This window comes from Bos taurus, chromosome 26 (assembly GCF_002263795.3).
Source record: "Bos taurus isolate L1 Dominette 01449 registration number 42190680 breed Hereford chromosome 26, ARS-UCD2.0, whole genome shotgun sequence".
Lineage (NCBI taxonomy): Eukaryota > Metazoa > Chordata > Mammalia > Artiodactyla > Bovidae > Bos > Bos taurus.
Genome location: NC_037353.1, coordinates 5,214,154 through 5,237,536, shown reverse-complemented (window position 1 = coordinate 5,237,536; position 23,383 = coordinate 5,214,154). Strand labels below are relative to the sequence as shown.

At 37.2% G+C, this 23,383-nt stretch overlaps 1 protein-coding gene across 1 annotated transcript in view; it reads right to left on the bottom strand.

Annotated features, from left to right (window-relative positions):
* Positions 1-23,383, bottom strand: part of PCDH15 (protocadherin related 15) — a 1,060,244-nt gene that overhangs the window by 331,761 nt on the left and 705,100 nt on the right. The window contains exon 15 of the mRNA XM_059881970.1: positions 6,955-7,087. Coding sequence (XP_059737953.1) covers positions 6,955-7,087 — 133 coding nt within the window. The remainder of the gene's footprint in view (positions 1-6,954; positions 7,088-23,383) is intronic.

Below are 23,383 nucleotides of genomic sequence, written 5' to 3'. Positions count from 1 at the left end.
TACCCTCTTGTTGATTGCCCACTTCACCATAACATCTCTTTCCAATGCTCTTTCCCTTGTAAATTCACCAATTCAAGTCTCATCAGCCACTCAGTTAGAGAATGGATGTCAATCTCCCCTTCCTGCCCTTGGATTTTCTTCTCCTAGTCTTAGACTAGGAGAAGCACTGAATTACCAAACACTGGAGCGCCAAGAAGTATATCCTCATCTACATCTAAGGTGAAGTTTTCCAAGACTGCTGGGATATCTCCTACCCAGATTTATGGAGAGTATTCTACCTAGAACTAGGAATCCTTTGAAGTAGAATCTGGGGATTTAAGTTTTCTTTTTTTACTCAAATGTGCTTTATCTAGGTTATACTCTAAATTCTATTCCACATTCTCTATGTTAGAAATAATACTAAGTCCTTTCAGGTGTGTCTGACTCTGCGACCCACCAGACTCCTCTGTCCATGGGATTCTCCAGGCAAGAATAGTGGAGAGGGTTGCCATGCCCTCCTCCAAGGGATCTTCCCGACCCAGGGGTCAAACCCACATCTCTTAAGTCTCCTGCATTGGCAGGCAGGTTCTTTACCACTAGTACCGCCTGGGGTCTCTCCCATGTTTGTATGGACACGTGCTCAGTCATGTCCGACACTTTGTGACCTCAGATTATAGCCCACCATGCTCCCCTTTCCATGGAATTTTCCATGCAAGAGCTACCTGGAGTCTATTCCATGTTATTAAATTTTTGTTTCCTTTCCTACTATTTATCTGTCTCATGTTAATTTAATTCAGACCAGCCAGAAAACTGGAATGGTAATGGAAAACGTCTTCCTCCCCAACATGCCCAAATGATGTGATGTGTTATACATATGTTAAAAAGATATAACTTCTTTTTAGCAGGTTAAGGTAACTGACTTTCAACAACATAATCACAATTTATAAGCAAAAATGTAACAGTAAAATAAAAAAATCTTTGAGAAATATTATAGCAGAGAATAAAGACAATAAGTTGGATTAAGGGAACTTATAAAACATTCTGATTTATCAAATTATACTGAACCAACCAAAATTTTTTAAATTTCTCTTTTGATTTATTATTTAAAACAATAGATGTGCACAGAATTTGATATTCGGAAAATTGACTCTTAGTTTTCCATCTTTAAGAATGGACTATATGAAATATGCAAAAGTTGACTTTCTAAAAAAAAAAAAAAGACTATCAATAAGCTGTTTTTATGGAGCGTATGTATTTTCTCTTTGTCCAGAAAGTGAAATAGACAGTACTCTGCAGTTGGGATAAGGGGGAGGGTGATAAACAGATGAAGACTTCTGAATGTTCAACAGTGGTCATGAGCCAAACCATAAAGTAGCCTCAGTGTGGAAAGAATATCTACCGGTTTCCTAACAGCTTGAGTAGGATAAAGAACAGAAAATGGAAATCTTGCAAGTATACTGCAAGTACATAGGCATAGTGGGTAAGCACATAAATGTTGAACTATAATGCTGGGATTTTGTCCTTTCCTTACAATTTCTTAACACAAATACTGGAAAGGGTTGCCATTTCCTTCTCCAAGGGATCTTTCCAACCCAGAGATCGAACCCACATCTTTTGCATCTCCTGCATTGGCAGGCAGACTCTTTACCACTAGCACCACCTAGGAAGCCCATTTATTTGTTTACTTATATATTTTAGTGCTCAAAGTAAATATTTTGAAACTATTGGCAGTCCTTTCTTAGGGAAAATAAGACATTCATCACTGACTTTTGCCATGAACTTGTGCAATTATTTGCCTATGTGAAGATTTTACATTCTTGACCTATTAACTCAGAAGTATCCATGTGATTTTTTCCACCAATGGGGCTGGTGTACGAATAGATATTACGTGCATCATTCCTTTGTGGTGGTAGCTGTTCAGTTGCTCAACTGTGTCCTACTCTTTGATGGGTAATAGCAAATAACTAAGTTTTGCTTTTTGCTGTGTTGGGTTTTGTTGTGTTTCCACTGCAAATATTGCCTTCAGTCAAGAGATCAATAAAATTATAGACAGAGGCAGCTCCATTACTCTGAGTTTCAGAATGCAGACTGAATATAGCAGTCACTACCAACCTGAGATGGGCACAGAATGTGAAATTTGGCAACAAAATCCTAGACATTTTAACTAATTCACAATTTAGTGCTTAAAATTGAATTGTACCATAATAAACACCCCCCAAAAAAATAAATAACAGTGACATCAAGATAAGGTGGTAAGGAAACTGTTATTGCTTGTTGCAAGGATGGGAAATTATGTTAGGCAGTTATGAATCATTTAGCAAGGCTGCTGTGTGCAGTGATTTGGAAAGCAAAGGCTGTACCAATAGAAGTCATGGCTCTTGACATCAGACATAGCCATGTAATTAATGTCTGCCTCTAGGTAAAGCACCTGCCTGCAATGTGGGAGACCTGGGTTCAATGCCTGGGTCAGGAAGATCGCTTGGAGAAGGAAATGGCAAACTGCTCCAGTACTCTTGCCTGGAAAATTCCATGGACTTAGAAGCCTGGTAGGCTACAGTCCATGGGGTCACAGAGTCCCACATGACTGAGCGACTTCACTTTCTAGTGATAGGATTATACATCCTTGCCATAATTGAATCACTAGCAGAATTGTGACCTGGTTTGGTGAAGGAAATGTGGGTAGAAGGGTCCTGTGTTACTTTCAGAAGAAGCATTATGTGACAGCATGTGATTTATTGTGCCTCTCTTTTCAGTCTGTCAGAGGAACAACACTGTCCCAGGTAGAGGCTGTTCCACTATTCTGAAATAGAGTGAAAATCATGAAGAATAGGGGTAGAATTTTTTTTTCAGAGCTAGAATTGATTCATTATGGACACACAGTGTGCATAGGAAATAACACTTTATGTTACTAATTGTTGAAATTTTGAGTGTGAGTGTATAATATAAACCTGGCAGTCCTTACTGAGACAATTAAGAACTTAAATAGTGCTTGCCTCATTGTTGTTGCTGTTGTTCAGTCATGTCCAACTCTTTGTAACCCATGGACTGCAGCACACGAGGCTTGCCTGTCCTTCATCATCTCCCAGAGTTTGCTCAAACTCATGTCCATTGAGTCAGTGATGTCATCCAGTCATCTCAGCCTCTGTCATCCCCTTCTCCTCCTGCCTGCAATCTTTCCTAGCATCAGGGTCTTTTCCAATGAGTCGGCTCTTCTCATCAGCTGACTAAAGTACTGGAGCTTCAGCTTCAGTATCCAATGAATGTTAAGGGTTGATTTCCTTTAGGATTGACTGGTTTGATCTCCTTGCAGTCCAAGGGACTCTCAAGAATCTTCTCTAGCACCACAATTTAAAGGTATCAATTCTTAAGTGCTCAGAATTGTTTATAGTCCATCTCTCACATCTGCACATGATTATTGGAAGTAGTCATGCCTCACTAAGTTCCACATAAGTGTTATTATATAGCTATTATTATTATATGAGTATGATGATGATGGTGATGGTACAAGGAGAATCCATGTGTAAGAAAGGATTATACTAGTGGTAACAGGGATGTGTCAAACAGTCGATGAGAATGTAAGTCATAAATTATAAGGGTAATTTGAAAGCAAAAAAATGCTTTTATATGGATAAAATAAGCTGAGACCTATCGTATTTGAGTATAATATAGAGTCACATTTGGAAGCATAGCTCTCATCTTTAAAGTGATGGAAGTAGATAAAAATTTCAGAGGGACAAAGATGCATAAAGCTGCTAGAGTCAACACATTTTAGTGATCTGAATCTTGAGAAGTTTGCTCCAAATCCAATGGTGTGTAAGCAAAAGTTTAACAACTGATCTGGACTGGAGGGTACTGATTCATTGCATTTGCTAGTTTTGACGGCATAAAAACACCCACCATGGGCCATTTCAAGCTAGCATTGTGACATAACCAAACAAAACTGGGGAGAGAGGCACACAGCCTGTTTTCAGGATCCCAGTGTGTGCTCTGGCACCAGCACACCAGTTTCACAGGCTTCACTGGTAGTTCAGAATTACAAAGGAGGAACATGCTTTAGAGCAAGATCTGACCAATTCTGGAAGAAAAAGTCCCACCTAATACTAAAGCTGATCAGCACAACAAGTTTGAAAAAATAAAAGCTCCCGGTAATATTTTCCTCCATGAAATGCCATCAAAAAAGCAGCTAGGCAAAATATCCTTAATAGGATATTTTGAGGAAAATCACAGCCTCCCGAACAACTTTTAGAAAGAACGAAAGGAAAATACTTACAAGAGGAAAGGAAAGGGGCTGGGGAGGGAAACAAAGATTGTTGTCTGAAAAGAAACCACTTTGATCTCAGTCAAAACAGATTATTTTGAAGTCAGTCTTCTGTTATCTTCGAAAATATATTTCTCCATAAATCCTGTCTTTCTAAATTGAGCTGTGAGTCAGCAGTGGGCAGTGCTGTGTGTGGAAAAGATGAGAATGTATCCAGAAGTACCTCTAATACATTCTGTTATTAGAAGACTTTGCGAGAGTAATTTGACAGAGCTTTTCAACTTTTAGGTCACTAGTTTAAATTCAGTCTCAGTTGATCATGAGCAAAAGTGTATGGTTGGTGGCTTATAAAAAAATGCCTTGATGGTGTCACCCTAGTTCTTTCTAATAGAGACTGCCATCGCAATTGGCATCTTTTCTTTCTCTTCTACCAGAAGCACAAAGGGTGAATAGAAATGTCACTTCAAGTATTTTCTCAGCTTTTGTACTAGAGAAATTTGAGATATGAAAAAGGCCAACTCCTTTTCATCTTTAACTCACAGGTAGAATTATTCTCCTGTACTACGGTTCCAAGATATTTCTGGGATTTGAAATGAAACCAGAGCCATTTTAGAAGTAAAATTATATCTAACTTACAGAAAGTTAAATTATACAAAGGCACATTCTTAAGAAATATTTAAATGTTAAACATGTACAATTTCTTGGCCTGAACTTACAAATCTAAGATTTATTTTTCTTTACTTTTTGTTTAAACAAAATAAATTCCCATTATAGGTAAACAAAAATTTTCATTATTCTATAAATGTAACTATTTAATATTTGGTTTTCTATATTTTATCATTTACATGACTCAACTAATGCTTTATTTCTCCTAAAGAAGCTACAGGATTTTTTTTTTTTTTAATTTTGTTGTTCAGTCACTTGGTCACTTCCGACTCTTTGCGATCCCATGGACTATACAGAACACCAGGCTACCTTATCCTTCATTATCTCCCAGAGTGTGCTCAAACTCATGTCCTTTGAGTCAGTGATGCCACACAACCATCTCATCCTCTGCCATCAGCTTCTCCTCCTGCCCTCAATCTTTCCTAGCATCAGGGTCTTTTTCAGTGACTTGGCTCTTTGTAGGAGGCGGCCAAAGTATTGTAGCTTCAGCTTCACCATCAGTCCTTCCAATGAATATTCAGAGTTGATTTCCTTTACGATTGACTGGTTTGATCTCCTTGCAGTCCAAGGGACTCAGGCAAGAATACTGGAATGGAGAGACTTTTCATTTTCCAGGGGATCTTCTAGGACCAGGGATCGAATCCGGGTCTCCTGCATTGCAGGCAGATTCTCTATTGTTTGAGCCACCAAGGAAGCCTACTTTATCCATTAAAATCCCCCAAATTTCCTTATTACTAATATATTTACTTTTATATAATTTTATTTCCCTATGTTTTAATAGTAAATGACCAACAGAAGTAAATTCACTCTAGTTACCTAGATAAAAAGCAACAAAATAGAGAAAAGAGCAGAGGTAAAAAGAAGTATCTGGTAATGCCAGCCAGAATTTTAGCAGCCTCAGAAAATGAGCGGAGTATAACAGAATGAGCTTTGTTTTGGAAATGTTGATAATTTCATCAACTGATTTAGGCCCCATTTACTTTCTATAAGATTCATTTCCCACATTTAGATAATGAGGTTGATATGTTTCATTATTTTCAGCACTCCTTCTAGTGTAAACATTCGGTGGAACCTTTAATTTTATATCATCAGGGTTTGAGAGAGAGGGTGTATTCAAATAGGATTGCAAGATGCCTCATGTCATCTCATTTGATGACAAAGGTCAATGCTGGGATTTTCCTAAATCATCACATTTGAAGAAAAAAAAATCTTTGAAGATTTCTAATCTTCAAAGGCAGCTTCCTGAATTCTCATGTCAGCAACTCCTGCTATTCCCATATAACACCAGGAGATGATAAATTCTCTGTCCTCTGAATATCCGTAGATAAAGTAATGTCTTGCACTCATGAGTTTTATAGCAAGTGACAGTTATCATCAACAGTACAAGTAGCCCAACTTGAAACTGTAGGTTCAGTTGAAAATATAGCATTTTCTGGCCAAATATGCTTTAGCCAGGAATATATAAATTGTGAAAATCAAGCTATCATTCTGCAAGTAACTCATATGCCCAAGTATCAAGAGCTGCAAATGGAAATATCACCTAAATCTACCCCCTTCATCTAAACAAATAAACTGAGGCACAGCAATTACAAGGTTTTCCCATGGCCACAAAATAAAATTGTCTACCTCTGAATTAGAATGCCTACCATCAGTTGGTGAATCTAAAGTCATTTTCTATACTGAACACTGCAGCAAAAATAAATCCTGCTGGGGCAAAGGAATCCAAGACAGAACACAAGAGTCAGCTGCAAACACTTTGGATGCAAAGTATAAGATATTCAAGTGCATGCTTCCAATCCTTTCATTCCCTCTTGTGATGACTGCAGCTAATTCCTGCCAGCTAACGTTAGTGCTTCAATAGTGGCAATCAATAGAATAGATTTGCTGTGGAAACCCTCCATCCATATTATCCCTACTTTCCTTTCCAGATGGAATTGTCATTCATCAGAGTGTAAGTGACATGTGAGGTTTTCTCCCTTCTTGCATGGATATTAAACCCATTAGCCTTCAAGGTTGTTGCTAGAATTTTATATGTAAACTAAGGAGCATACCTGTAGATTTAATAAAACAGCACCGATCCTCATGGCCTCACTGATTTCAAGGCTATACATCAGCTGGGGAAAGCGAGGAGGGCTTTGATTATTTGGAGGAAGCACTTCAATGTACACAGTGCAGATGGAATGCCTGCAGAGAAAGAGAAGCAAACAAGACGGGTAAAAATCTACATCACATTTAATGACAGAGTGCATTTGATATTCTGTTGTTGGGTTTACAGGAGAGAGAAATTCTGAATTTTTATGGGAAATAATAAAGCAATTCAGAATAAAAGGGTGGAAAAACAAAAGCTACCACCAAAAGATGATGTTTTTATGAAATTATCTTAGCAAAAGGAAAAAAAAAAAACATGCCTCAGGTATGGATTTTTCCTACTTAGATTAATAGTGTGAATTAAAAAGAAATAACTGTGCAAATAGAGGTAATGAATTAAATTGCCTTGACTTTTGACTTTATTTTGTAATGCTTCTCTAATAGCAAAAAAACTACTCTAAATATTTGGTAATAAGAGCTGTCCTTGGGGATTTCTTCCTATTAAACCAGCAGAGGGAGTATTGATTAAAATAACACAGAAAACAAAATATGGGCTGTGTTTTATTAGCTTTTTTGCTGACATCAATGGCTTAATGAAATGCATGTCAAGAGTCAGGATCATAAAGTAATAGTTGTGTAAAATAGTTGCAAACAATACCAAATCTGTTTTTAAGTCTTCTTTAAAAAGTATAATATAAAAATTTGGAAGTTGGATTTAACTGAAGGCTTAGATCGATCGACATTTGTTTTTGAGGGACACAAGTTATTCTACTATTAGAAGGACAAAACCATTAGCATTGATATAATCACCTTTATTGATATATCTAAACTCTGAAATTTCCTTAAGTAGCAAAAGCTGAAGAAGCAACATATTCAAGATTGGTACAGAAGAAATGTAGTCTAGACTATATTAATGAAACCTGGGGTTTACAAAGTTAGTATTCTATCATTAAAACATACCACCACTGCCTGAGTGTATGCTTTAACTTATTTTAACAAAATCATGCCTTTTTATTCAAAACACATTTCTTACAGTTTCTATTTGGGGGCTAAAATTTTCTTAAAGTAGCCCCAAAATCTTTAAGTGTATCAGTTAAAAACATGTTACTGAAAACATTTTTCTGAGATTATTAATCTATATTTGTTTACTTTGAAAGCTCTTAAGAGAAATGCAGATCATCAGTTCAGTTCAGTTCAGTTCAGTCACTCAGTCGTGTCCGACTCTTTGCCACCCCGTGAATTGCAGCACACCAGGCCTCCCTGTCCATCACCAACTCCCGGAGTTCACTCAGACTCACGTCCATCGAGTCAGTGATGCCATCCAGCCATCTCATCCTCTGTAGTCCCCTTCTCATCCTGCCCCCAATCCCTCCCAGCACCAGAGTCTTTTCCAATGAGTCAACTCTTCGCATGAGTTGGCCAAAGTACTGGAGTTTCAGCTTTAGCATCATTCCTTCCAAAGAAATCCCAGGGCTGATCTCCTTCAGAATGGACTGGTTGGATCTCCTTGCAGTCCAAGGGACTCTCAAGTGTCTTCTCCAACACCATAATTCAAAAGCATCAATTCTTCAGCGTTCAGCTTTCTTCACAGTTCAACTCTCACATTCATACATGACTACTGGAATAAACCATAGCCTTGACTAGACTAACCTTTGTTGGCAAAGTAATGTCTCTGCTTTTGAATATGCTATCTAGGTTTGTCATAACTTTCCTTCCAAGGAGTAAGCGTCTTTTAATTTCATGGCTGCAGTCACCATCTGCAGTGATTTTGGAGCCCCCAAAAATAAAAAGTCTGACACTGTTTCCACTGTTTCCCCATCTATTTCCCATGAAATGATGGGACCAGATGCCATGATCTTAGTTTTCTGAATGTAGAGCTTTAAGCCAACTTTTTCACTTTCCTCTCACTTTCATCAAGAGGCTTTTTAGTTCCTCTTCACTTTCTGCCATAAGGGTGGTGTCATCTGCATTTCTGAGGTTATTGATATTTCTCCCGGCAATCTTGATACCGGCTTGTGCTTCTTCCAGCCCAGCGTTTCTCACGATGTATTCTGCATATAAGTTAAATAAGCAGGGTAACAATATACAGCCTTGACGTACTCATTTTTCTATCTGGAACCAGTCTGTTGTTCCATGTCCAGTTCTAACTGTTGCTTCCTGACCTGCATATAGGTTTCTCAAGAGGCTGGTCAGGTGGTCTGGTATTCCCACCTCTTTCAGAATTTTCCACAGTTTATTGGCAAAGAAAATATTTTTTTTAGCTTATCACCTTATAATATGCCTAAGTTTAAATCTTTTCTGAACATATTCTCAGTAGAATAGATACCTGTAGAATACTAAGTACCTCTAAAAATTTGCAGTGACTTAAAAAAATTCATACTTATATTTACCACAATATTGTTCCAAAGCAATCTCAATCTAAATTAAAATCTTTTAGACTTCATAAGTAGTTAATGCATCTGCATTAGTTCTTGCTCTGATATCATCTGATTATTAAAATTCACCATTAAAATTAATCAAAATATAATTGCTTTTCTAATTTTTTTTTTACAATTCGTGTTTTAAGGGTAAGATGTTTAAAGTAGGTTAAAATGGATGGTGAAATGTTGCTTATAAACTTAGAGGTATCAAGTTTACCCTTATCAGTACTATAATGGCGGGATTCCCTGGTGGCTCAGTGGTATAGAACCCCCCCGCCATGCAGGAAACCCAAATTTGATCCCTGAGTCTGGAAGATCCCCTAGAGAAGGAAATGGTAATCCATGCCAGTATTCTTGCCTGGGCAATTCCATGGAGAGAGGAGCCTTGCAGGTTATATACAGTCCATGGGATCGCAAAAGAGTCAGACATGACTCAGTGACTAAACAACAACTATGATGGATAGATGAAAAAGAGAAATATCAGGAAGTTAAAAATTTTAGTGTGCAAAGAGCCCCACTTTTCATTATGTGGGAATCAAGTAATTGTCAGTATGAGTGGGCATATTATTCTCCCAGGTGGTGATCTCATTCCAACAGCCATCCCAAGATAAACATTACTGCTAATATTACCCTTCATCATTCTGAGTTATTTTCTTAGTGTTTGTTACATATAAAGTGATTCACACATTTTACTATTTCTTCCTTTTTGCTGCCGGCACATCCTCTGTGCATAATAAACCCAATAACATTTACCCTCCACCATATTGATAATAATCCTAGCTGAGCAATGTTGAGCACTGGATTTTTAACCACACATTCCTAGGTTAAAATTTTGATGCTACCAGATATGATCATAGGCAACTGACTTCTTTCAGTTTCACTATCTGAAACTCCAGTACTTTGGCCACCTCATGCGAAGAGTTGACTCATTGGAAAAGACTCTGATGCTGGGAGGGATTGGGGGCAGGAGGAGAAGGGGACGACAGAGGATGAGATGGCTGGATGGCATCACTGACTCGATGGACGTGAGTCTCAGTGAACTCCGGGAGTTGGTGATGGACTAGGAGGCCTGGTGTGCTGCAATTCATGGGGTCGCAAAGAGTCGGACACGACTGAGCGACTGACTGATCTGATCTGATCTTCATCTGATAACTAAATATAATAATAACATTAAGATTAGCATAAGGGTTAAATATGTGTGTGTGTGTGCACATGTGTATGCATGTATATATAAATATATGAAGTCAAGTGAAAGTGTTAGCTGCTCAGGTGTGTCTGACTCTGGGACCTCATGGACTGTAGCCCATCAGGCTCTTCTGTCCATGGAATTCTCCAGGCGAGAACACTGTAGCGGGTAGCCAATCCTTTTTCCATGGGATCTCCACAACCAAGGGATCAAACCCAGGTCTCCAGAATCACAGGGAGATTCTTTACCATCTGAGATGCCAGGGAAGTACATACTGAAAAACATACATATATCAGTTATTATTGATAACTATTCAAAATAAGGTTTCTTATTCTATTCTTTGAAATGGAATTAATAAGCTTGCATTTATCTTATTCATATCCCTTTAAATATTTTACATTTTAATTGCATTTTTCCACTTTTCTAAGCTAAAATCTACAGGTGCAGTATCCTCTCTCCTTTCCCGAGTGGATTGTGGTGGTGTTAGGGTTTAGACATACTGGATCCTAATCTTTTGGTGTGGGACTGGAAATCTACATTTTCCATGAATATATAAGGTTTTTCTCACACAAATTTGATTTAGAAGACCAGGGTCCCAGAAGTTCATGGGGAGTAAAACATGCAGATTCCCCTGCCTTTTAAGTTTGGAGTCCAGGGGATTCCTCTACAAGCTGACCTAAAACCCTGGTAACCCTGGAGGCAAGAGAGTCCCTCACTTTTTTGACCTAAAAAACACCTGTACTCTAAATTCAAAGTTTCCTTTCAAAAATCTAGAACCTTCCTGTTTTTGATATTCATTAGAGCTTCAACTTACTGGTGTGGAATACTTCATAAAAGTTTTATCTGAACATGGGTCTCTTTCTGCTCTTAAAAGTATAATTTATGCTAAACTTATTGTACTTTACATATTTCCTTATTCTTCCCCCTTTGACTAAACTGTTTACATCCACAACCCTACAGTAATGACTTCTAACTCATAAGAAGCTTGTGTATTTGGCACAGAGAAGAAAAAAATTAAATGCAAAACAAAAAAAGATTCTATTTCCCAAGGCACAAGCCAGTGAACACCAAGGTCCATCATGACTGTCTCCTTCATCTGCACTTACTTCTTCGCTTCCTTTGCTCCTTTCCAGTAATTCAAATGCTAGAATCACTAATCATTCCCAACCCTTTCTCCTCACACACACATTTGGATTTTAGAGTTATTTGAGTACGATCATATTTCAAGGTCTTAAGTTTTTCATCTTTAACATCCTGGCACTTTGCTACAATAAGTTGAAATAAGCACCAACCTTCTTGATGGTTATGGCCTTCTAAAACTCTATCCTCTTTTTAGCCCTGATGTTAATATAGTGTCAGAGTTAGCTTTCTAAAATTGAATCCTATTAGTATTAACAATAAAATAATATCATTAATGCTGTATAAAGATTAGTAATTCAATATCATTAATTAAGCACATAACAAAACAGGACAGTCACAAGGTAAATAATAACATTCTATGGGAACACTTTGTATTACATTTTACAGCTAGTCTTAAATGCATAAAACTGAGAATCTATATGATATAAATTTTATTTTTATAATATAGTCAGATTTATAGTAGATAAATCTATAAACACAAAAATCATAAAGTTTTTATTTCTCATTTGGTAATGAGTTCAAAGTAGAGGAAGAAAGGTGGTGTAACTTCTCAGATAATCATATGTTTTTAAAAGACCCTGGAAACCATCTAGTTTAACTCTCATTTTATGAAAGAATATTAGAAAATCAGAAAGATTAAGTGAGAGATTCAAGGTTGTGAAGACAATTAGCAACAGAAGACAAACTCAAAGGCAAAACTTACAAATTTAAAATCTGCCTGCCTTTTCTCCCCACATTCTACAAGAACAAAACTGGGAAGTAAACAAGACTTTTTAATTATCTGATATGTGTGTATGTTTCTGTGTGAGAGCATAAAACATCTGTGGTTTGCAAGGAAGGATGTTATCTCACAGAAAATCACAAATTTGAAGTATTTGGATCAGACTATAATATCACAATCAATTTTAATTGTTTATATTATGAATCAAACTTCACCAATAGCATTTTGTTTTTAAGAACAAAATAAAATATAAATAAAAAGAGGTTGTGAAGAGAGGCCTAAGAAGCCTTAACTTCAAAAATGGTATAATTTTTAAGAAAATAAAAAGTCACATTTTTTGGATATGACAATACTACTCAGTGGTACTGAGATAATGTTCTTGACATTTAGAAGATTGCACAGTCTGTATAGTAATTTTCTTTTAAATGTGTCAACACATGCTATGAGGTATCTATTTGTAACTCTATATTTCTACCTTGTTTCTAAGAGGATCATCAAAATAAAAGCTTAACTTTTTTTTTTCCTTTGTCTTCACCAATATCACAATAAAAAAGCTGTATTTACACTTCAGTGTTCATAGGTTCTGTTTTATTATTTTGGAAATACATACAGGGATCCATAGGAGCAACACTCCCAGATTTAAAACTAACATAAGACTTCAGAGAAATTTCTCAGGGAAAGTTACAGGGACAAGATGCACGTAGGTATAAAAACCACAGGGCGTTACAGACAGGGAAAAACATGTGTGCAAATTCAGAGACCAATAAATAAGAAAACAATACCTTTTGTACAACTAAAGAAAAAGATATAATTAGGGCAATGGTAGGAATTAAGACTAGAGAGATGAGCAAGAGTCACAGCCTTCTGGTACTCATGTGCTCTACTTACTGATTTAAATTTCAGTTTAACAACAATGGGATTGGTTGATACATTTTAACAGTTCCCACAGCAGACAATACTTTGCTGTGTCTCTGTATCCTTGCTTTTATTGTTTTTTTCTGCTAGGATACCTCATTTTCCTTCCTGTCCAAGTTAAACTGCACTTGTAATTATACTATGCTATATCCAGATTTACCAGTGCCTCTATATGAATGCTGTGAGGGCAAAAAGCTCATCTTGTCTTATATTTCTAGTGCTTCCCAAGAGGAAACTCAGTACAATTTTTCTAAAATGAATACTTCCATAAATTTTTTTTTCTAATTTTATTTTATTTTTAAACTTTACATAATTGTATTAGTTTTGCCAAATATCAAAATGAATCCGCCACAGGTATACATGTGTTCCCCATCCCGAACCCTCCTCCCTCCTCCCTCCCCATACCATCCCTCTGGGCCGTCCAGTGCACCAGCCCCAAGCATCCAGCATCGTGCATCGAACCTGGACTGGCAACTCGTTTCCTACATGATATTTTACATGTTTCAATGCCATTCTCCCAAATCTTCCCACCCTCTCCCTCTCCCACAGAGTCCATAAGACTGTTCTATACATCAGTGTTTCTTTTGCTGTCTCGTATACAGAGTTATTGTTACCATCTTTCTAAATTCCATATATATGCGTTAGTATACTGTATTTATGTTTTTCCTTCTGGCTTACTTCACTCTGTATAATAGGCTCCAGTTTCATCCACCTCATTAGAACTGATTCAAATGTATTCTTTTTAATGGCTGAGTAATACTCCATTGTGTATATGTACCACTGCTTTCTTATCCATTCATCTGCTGATGGACATCTAGGTTGCTTCCATGTCCTGGCTATTATAAACAGTGCTGCGATGAACACTGGGGTACACGTGTCTCTTTCCCTTCTGGTTTCCTCAGTGTGTATGCCTAGCAGTGGGATTGCTGGATCATAAGGCAGTTCTATTTCCAGTTTTTTAAGGAATCTCCACACTGTTCTCCATAGTGGCTGTACTAGTTTGCATTCCCACCAACAGTGTAAGAGGGTTCCCTTTTCTCCACACCCTCTCCAGCATTTATTATTTGTAGACTTTTGGATCGCAGCCATTCTGACTGGTGTGAAATGGTACCTCATAGTGGTTTTGATTTGCATTTCTCTGATAATGAGTGATGTTGAGCATCTTTTCATGTGTTTGTTAGCCATCTGTATGTCTTCTTTGGAGAAATGTCTATTTAGTTCTTTGGCCCATTTTTTGATTGGGTCGTTTATTTTTCTGGAGTTGAGCTGTAGGAGTTGCTTGTATATTTTTGAGATTAGTTGTTTGTCGGTTGCTTCATTTGCTATTATTTTCTCCCATTCTGAAGGCTGTCTTTTCACCTTGCTAATAGTTTCCTTTGATGTGCAAAAGCTTTTAAGGTTAATTAGGTCCCATTTGTTTATTTCTGCTTTTATTTCCAATATTCTGGGAGGTGGGTCATAGAGGATCCTGCTGTGATGTATGTCGGAGAGTGTTTTGCCTATGTTCTCCTCTAGGAGTTTTATAGTTTCTGGTCTTACGTTTAGATCTTTAATCCATTTTGAGTTTATTTTTGTGTATGGTGCTAGAAAGTGGTCCAGTTTCATTCTTTTACAAGTGGTTGACCAGATTTCCCAGCACCACTTGTTAAAGAGATTGTCTTTAATCCATTGTATATTCTTGCCTCCTTTGTCAAAGATAAGGTGTCCATATGTGCGTGGATTTATCTCTGGGCTTTCTATTTTATTCCATTGATCAATATTTCTGTCTTTGTGCCAGTACCATACTGTCTTGATAACTGTGGCTTTGTAGTAGAGCCTGAAGTCAGGTAGGTTGATTCCTCCCGTTCCATTCTTCTTTCTCAAGATCGCTTTGGCTATTCGAGGTTTTTTGTATTTCCATACAAATTGTGAAATTATTTGTTCTAGCTCTGTGAAGAATACTGTTGGTAGCTTGATAGGGATTGCATTGAATCTATAAATTGCTTTGGGTAGTATACTCATTTTCACTATATTGATTCTTCCAATCCATGAACATGGTATATTTCTCCATCTATTAGTGTCCTCTTTGATTTCTTTCACCAGTGATTTATAGTTTTCTATATATAGGTCTTTAGTTTCTTTAGGTAGATATATTCCTAAGTATTTTATTCTTTCCGTTGCAATGGTGAATGGAATTGTTTCCTTAATTTCTCTTTCTGTTTTCTCATTATTAGTGTATAGGAATGCAAGGGATTTCTGTGTGTTGATTTTATATCCTGCAACTTTACTATAGTCATTGATTATTTCTAGTAATTTTCTGGTGGAATCTTTAGGGTTTTCTATGTAGAGGATCATGTCATCTGCAAACAGTGAGAGTTTTACTTCTTCTTTTCCAATTTGGATTCCTTTTATTTCTTTTTCTGCTCTGATTGCTGTGGCCAAAACTTCCAAAACTATGTTGAATAGTAATGGTGAAAGTGGGCACCCTTGTCTTGTTCCTGACTTTAGAGGAAATGCTTTCAATTTTTCACCATTGAGGATAATGTTTGCTATGGGTTTGTCATATATAGCTTTTATTATGTTGAGGTATGTTCCTTCTATTCCTGCTTTCTGGAGAGTTTTTATCATAAATGGATGTTGAATTTTGTCAAAGGCTTTCTCTGCATCTATTGAGATAATCATATGGTTTTTATTTTTCAATTTGTTAATGTGGTGTATTACATTGATTGATTTGCGGATATTGAAGAATCCTTGCATCCCTGGGATAAAGCCCACTTGATCATGGTGTATGATCTTTTTAATGTGTTGCTGGATTCTGATTGCTAGAATTTTGTTAAGGATTTTTGCATCTATGTTCATCAGTGATATTGGCCTGTAGTTTTCTTTTTTTGTGGCATCTTTGTCAGGTTTTGGTATTAGGGTGATGGTGGCCTCATAGAATGAGTTTGGAAGTTTACCTTCCTCTGCAATTTTCTGGAAGAGTTTGAGCAGGATAGGTGTAAGCTCTTCTCTAAATTTTTGGTAGGATTCAGCTGTGAAGCCGTCTGGACCGGGGCTTTTGTTTGCTGGAAGATTTTTGATTACAGTTTCAATTTCCATGCTTGTGATGGGTCTGTTAAGGTTTTCTATTTCTTCCTGGTCCAATTTTGGGAAGTTGTACTTTTCTAAGAATTTGTCCATTTCTTCCACGTTGTCCATTTTATTGGCATATAATTGTTGATAGTAGTCTCTTATGATCCTTTGTATTTCTGTGTTGTCTGTTGTGATCTCTCCATTTTCGTTTCTAATTTTGTTGATTTGATTTTTCTCCCTTTGTTTCTTGATGAGTCTGGCTAATGGTTTGTCAATTTTATTTATCCTTTCAAAGAACCAGCTTTTGGTTTTGTTGATTTTTGCTATGGTCTCTTTTGTTTCTTTTGCATTTATTTCTGCTCTAATTTTTAAGATTTCTTTCCTTCTACTAACCCTGGGGTTCTTCATTTCTTCCTTTTCTAGTTGCTTTAGGTGTAGAGTTAGGTTATTTATTTGACTTTTTTCTTGTTTCTTGAGGTGTGCCTGTATTGCTATGAACTTTCCCCTTAGGACTGCTTTTACCGTGTCCCACAGGTTTTGGGTTGTTGTGTTTTCATTTTCATTCGTTTCTATGCAAATTTTGATTTCTTTTTTGATTTCTTCTGTGATTTGTTGGTTATTCAGCAGTGTGTTGTTCAGCCTCCACATGTTGGAATTTTTAATAGTTTTTCTCCTGTAATTGAGATCTAATCTTACTGCATTGTGGTCAGAAAAAATGCTTGGAATGATTTCTATTTTTTTGAATTTACCAAGGCTAGCTTTATGGCCCAGGATGTGATCTATCCTGGAGGAGGTTCCATGTGCGCTTGAGAAAAAGGTGAAATTCATTGTTTTGGGATGAAATGTCCTATAGATATCAATTAGGTCTAACTGGTCTATTGTATCGTTTAAAGTTTGTGTTTCCTTGTTAATTTTCTGTTTAGTTGATCTATCCATAGGTGTAAGTGGGGTATTAAAGTCTCCCACTATTATTGTGTTATTATTAATTTCTCCTTTCATACTTGTTAGCATTTGTCTTACGTACTGTGGTGCTCCCGTGTTGGGTGCATATATATTTATAATTGTTATATCTTCTTCTTGGATTGATCCTTTGATCATTATGTAGTGACCTTCTTTGTCTCTTTTCACGGCCTTTGTTTTAAAGTCTATTTTATCTGATATAAGTATTGCTACTCCTGCTTTCTTTTGGTCCCTATTTGCATGGAAAATCTTTTTCCAGCCCTGCACTTTCAGTCTGTATGTGTCCCCTGTTTTGAGGTGGGTCTCTTGTAGACAACATATGTAGGGGTCTTGTTTTTGTATCCATTCAGCCAGTCTTTGTCTTTTGGTTGGGGCATTCAACCCATTTACGTTTAAGGTAATTACTGATAAGTATGATCCCGTTGCCATTTACTTTATTGTTTTGGGTTCGAGTTTATACACCGTTTTTGTGTTTCCTGTCTAGAGAATATCCTTTAGTATTTGTTGGAGAGCTGGTTTGGTGGTGCAGAATTCTCTCAGCTTTTGCTTGTCTGAAAAGCTTTTGATTTCTCCTTCATACTTGAATGAGATCCTTGCTGGGTACAATAATCTGGGCTGTAGGTTATTTTCTTTCATCATTTTAAGTATGTCTTGCCATTCCCTCCTGGCTTGAAGAGTTTCTATTGAAAGATCAGCTGTTATCCTTTTGGGAATTCCCTTGTGTGTTATTTGTTGTTTTTCCCTTGCTGCTTTTAATATTTGTTCTTTGTGTTTCATCTTTGTTAATTTGATTAATATGTGTCTTGGGGTGTTTCTCCTTGGGTTTATCCTGTTTGGGACTCTCTGGGTTTCTTGTACTTGGGTGATTATTTCCTTCCCCATTTTAGGGAAGTTTTCCACTATTATCTCCTCAAGTATTTTCTCATGGTCTTTCTTTTTGTCTTCTTCTTCTGGAACCCCTATGATTCGAATGTTGTAGCATTTAATATTGTCCTGGAGGTCTCTGAGATTGTCCTCATTTCTTTTAATTCGTTTTTCTTTTATCCTCTCTGATTCATTTATTTCTACCATTCTATCTTCTAATTCACTAATCCTGTCTTCTGCCTCTGTTATTCTACTATTTGTTGCCTCCAGAGTGTTTTTAATTTCACTTATTGCATTATTCATTATATATTAACTCTTTTTTATTTCTTCTAGGTCCTTGTTAAACCTTTCTTGCATCTTCTCAATCCTTGTCTCCAGGCTATTTATCTGTGATTCCATTTTAGTTTCAAGATTTTGGATCAATTTCACTATCATTATTCGGAATTCTTTATCAGGTAGATTCCCTATCTCTTCCTCTTTTGTTTGGTTTGGTGGGCATTTATCCTGTTCCTTTATCTGCTGAGTATTCCTCTGTCTCTTCATCTTGTTTAAATTGCTGAGTTTGGGGTGTCCTTTCTGTATTCTGGCAGTTTGTGGAGTTCTCTTTATTGTGGCGTTTCCTCACTGTGTGTGGGTTTGTACAGGTGGCTTGTCAAGGTTTCCTGGTTAGGGAAGCTTGTGTCGGTGTTCTGGTGGGTGGAGCTGTATTTCTTCTCTCTGGAGTGCAATGAAATGTCCAGTAATGATTTATGAGATGTCTATAGTTTTGGGGTGACTTTGGGCAGCCTGTATCTTGAAGCTCAGGGCTGTGTTCCTTTGTTGCTAGAGAATTTGTTTGGTATGTCTTGCCCTGGAATTTATTGGCCCTTGTGTGGTGCTTTGTTTCAGTGTCGGTATGGATGCATTTGATGAGCTCCCGTCAATTAATGTTCCTTGGAGTCAGGAGTTCCCTGGAGTCAGGGTTTGGACTTAAGTCTCCTGCTTCCGGTTATCGGTCTTATTTTTACAGTAGTTTCAAAACTTCTCCTTCTATACAGCACCATTGATAAAACATCTACGTTAAAGATGAAAAGTTTCTCTACAGTGAGGGTCACTCAGAGAGGTTCACAGGGTTACATGGAGAAGAGAAGAGGGAGGAGGGAGTTAGAGGTGACCCAAATGAGATGAGGTGAATCAATAGTGGAGAGAGTGGGCTAGCCAGTAGTCACTTCCTTATGTGCACTCCACAACTGGACCACTCAGAGATGTTCACGGGGTTATACAGAGAAGAGAAGAAGGAGGAAGATAACAGAGGTGGCCAGGAGGATAAAAGGGGGGAATGAAAAGGAGGGAGACAGATCCAGCCAGTAATCAGTTCCCTAAGTGTTCTCCACCGTCTGGAACACACAGAATTTCACAGAGTTGGGTAGAGTAGAGAGGGGTTAGGGAGGAGACACAGGCGACCTGGTGGAGAAAAAGGAGAGTCCAAAGGGAGAGAGAGCAGTCAAGCCAGTAATCTCACTCCCTAGTGAAAAATGGGTCCTGAAGATTGGGTCCTTAAAGGTACAAAATTGGTAACAAATACATAAAAGCAAAAATTAAAAATCTAGAGTAGAGTTTGGAATTTCAAAAATATGATGTTAAAGAAAAGAAGAAGGAAAAGAAAGAAAAAACGAACAAACAAAAACAAACAAGGTCGCGAAAATTATAAAGAAAGTACAGGTACAAAATTGATAACTAATACCAGAAAGCAAAAATTAAAAATCTAGAGTAGAGTTTGGAATTTCAAAAATACAATGTTAAAAAAAAAAAGAAGAAGAAGAAGAAGAAGAAAAATAAAGAGAGAAAACAAACAAACAAATACGAACAATGTCACAAAAATTATAAAGAAAATACAGGTACAAAATTGATATCAAATACCAAAAAGCATAAATTAAAAATCTAGAGTAAAGTTTGGAATTTCAGATATACAATGTTATATAAAAGAAGAAGAGAAAGAAACAGAGAAGAAAAAAAAAAAAAGTCAGAAATTATATTAAAAAAAAAAAAACTATAGGTACAAAATTGATAACATATACCAAAAAGCGAAAATTAAAAATCTAGAGTAGAGTTTGGAATTTCAAAAATACAATGTTAAAGAAAAGAAGAAAAAAACAAAAACAAAAACAAAAAACAAGGTCGAAAAATTATAAAATATATATATATGAAGTTTGCTGAAGAAGAAAAAAATAGGGTCTTTTTTTTTTTTTTTTGCAAAGTAATAGGTTATAAAAGTGAAATTTAAAGGAACAATAGAGGACTTAAAAAAATTTTTTTTTAATTAAAAAAAAAAAGGAAAGAATGATCGTAAAAATAATAAAAATATATCTAGGACTTTTTTGTTTTTTTTTGTGGGTGTTGTGGGTTCAGTTCATTTTTGGCTAGTTCCTTGGTCAGATTTATATTTCTCAAGATCTATAGGCCCCTTCCTATGTAGTCCGTAGTAACCACAGGGTTTTGATCTATTGCCTGTAGCTTCCAAGGCGTTTCCCTCTGTTATATCTTCTTCTGTTTGCTAGTCTCTTCAGTATCTGGTTACCGCCCTGACACAAAGGGCACGGTGGAGGACATTTTTTTTTTTCTTTTTTTTTTTTTTAGGCTTACTTGTTCAGTCGCGCTGTGGGGAGGGAGTGGGGGAGGGATGCTGCAAACAAATAACACTGGCGTGGGCTCGCAGTGCCTCAGCCACCCTGGGTCTGCCCCTGCTCACAGCGCGTGTAGCCTCCCTGTCCACACTGCTCGGACTCTAGGTTGTTCCGCCGGGAACAATCCGAGGCTGGCCCTGGGCTGCATGCACCTCCCAGGTCCAAGCCGCTCAGGTTCAGGCACTCGGGTAGTCCTCAGAGGCGCAGACTCAGTTGGGCCTGCGTTTTGTGCTCTTCCCAGGTCCGAGCAGCTCAGGTGATGAGGTGTTTGGCGAGCGCCAATGCTGCGACTTATCGCCTCCCCACCACTCGGTTATCTGGGTGTTAAAACCGGCGCACCTTCTCAGGCAGATGTTGACCGTCCAGACCCCCAAGAAGTTTTAGTTAGCAAAGAAGCCTGCTTACAGTTTTATAGATAATGTCTCTCTGGGGCTGCGATTGCCCCCTTCCGGCTCTGGCTGCCTGTCACCGGAGGGGGAAGATCTGCAGCTGGCTATCTCTGTTCAGTCCTTTGTTCCGTGCGCAGGCCTGGCGGTCTTAGGTTAGGGCTGGCTTTTCGCGTGGTAGATATTCCACAGTCTGGTTTGCTAGCCCAAATTATTTCGCTCAGATAGCGCTCAGGGTATTCAGGCCAGATTCTTACTCTCAGTGATGCAGCCCACGCCGCGCCTCCCTGCCCAGCCCCGGCTTGCTAATGGCGGATGCAGGCGTCTGCGCTGCTTCTCCGCTGGGGGAGTTACCGTAGGGCTCGCAATCTGCGAGTTTTAATTGCTTATTTATTTTTTCTCCCTGTTATGTTGCCCTCTGTGCTTCCAAAGCTCGGCACAGATTCGGCAGTGAGAAGGTTTCCTGGTGTTTGGAAACTTCTCTCTTTTTAAGATTCCCTTCCTGGGACGGAACTCCGTCCCTCCCTCTTTTGTCTCTTTTTTTTGTTTGTTTTTAATATTTTTTCCTACCTCCTTTCGAAGAGTTGGGATGCTTTTCTGGGTGCCTGATGTCCTCTGCCGGCATTCAGAAGTTGTTTTGTGGAATTTACTCGATGTTTAAATGCTCTTTTGATGAATTTGTGGGGGAGAAAGTGTTCTCCCCGTTCTACTCCTCTTCCATCTTGGCTCCTCCCCCATAAATTTTTATTATTAATGTTAAATATTTAATGTGAAGTTATTTTAAAATACATATATTCATAATTGAAAAATAATTTTATTTGAGAATGGGTGACTTAATATTGTGTTACTTAGATACAACCTTGAATTCCATGAAAATAGATTATCAAAAAAGTATTCCTTGCCAGGCATCAGTTGTTTTATCATGATTTGTTTTATATTTGGGGGAAGGGACTGAATTTTATCTATACATTTTGATAAATACTTAATAGTAGTACTTTAACTCATACTAAGATTAAATATTTACTTAATTTAATGCAGTTACATACAAGAAGACTTACAGACAAAAAGTAAACACTATCTAACGTATCTTACTACTTTTTAAAAATCTTTTGTTTTGTCCTCTTCTGTTTTATCAATAACTGAAAAAAAAGAAAATTCCCCCAAACAAAACCACTGTAGACTATGGCTCCTCTTACTCTAATTCTTTGGCTAGTTTAATCAATTAGAATAACAAGCATATAAACAGTTAATTCTTCTGCTAGTTAATTCATAAATCTTCATTTTGAGAGTCAGTGTTATTGACATTTAGAATTGAGGTTGTTTATTAGAAAAGCATAAGACAGAAAATCATCATTGCTTTTAGTGTTATCACTTAATTAGGTCTACATGTCACTGCTGTCGTCTGGATCAGTTTGTAAAATATGCCACAATCTATATTTTTATGTTCATAATTTTCTAAGGGCATCTTTTTCCAAAAGAAATACTGAAAGCAAAGCCTCACAACTCTTCAGTTCAATCATCAACTCAATCTGAAAGACTAATTTTCCTCCAGAAAATAGCAAGTGTCATTATTCTAGGGAAACATAACATTATTGTGGCAGGTAGGATGGAGGTATATGGATTGTACTCTCTGCAGGTCCCACTTGATAATCAACCATCATAAGGTGGTCTTTTAGTGCCCAAACCATGGTCTATAAAGAAAACAGTGAGACTAAGTCAAATAAATGCCTTATATCACTGAAAAGACCTGTATATTCAAATTCTGAAGATGCCATTTGTTTCTAGGAGTAGAATACAATTTGATTTAAGTAAAAACCAGTTAGACTACAAATTACTGTAAACAAAGGCTTATCAAGGCAAATCAGCAATATGACTTGCAAACCGGAACTTCAAAGCAAATTTAAAATCTCACTCACTAAATAATAAAGTTGTCTAAAAATATTAATCATAATATGCATGCACATATAGATTAGACATCTATTTAGTACAGCACTATCTTCAATGAAAATAAGTTACAAAATAGATGACTATTATCAGGTTTTAATAACATTTTAAATAATAAAGACAAGATATACTTATGTTTATA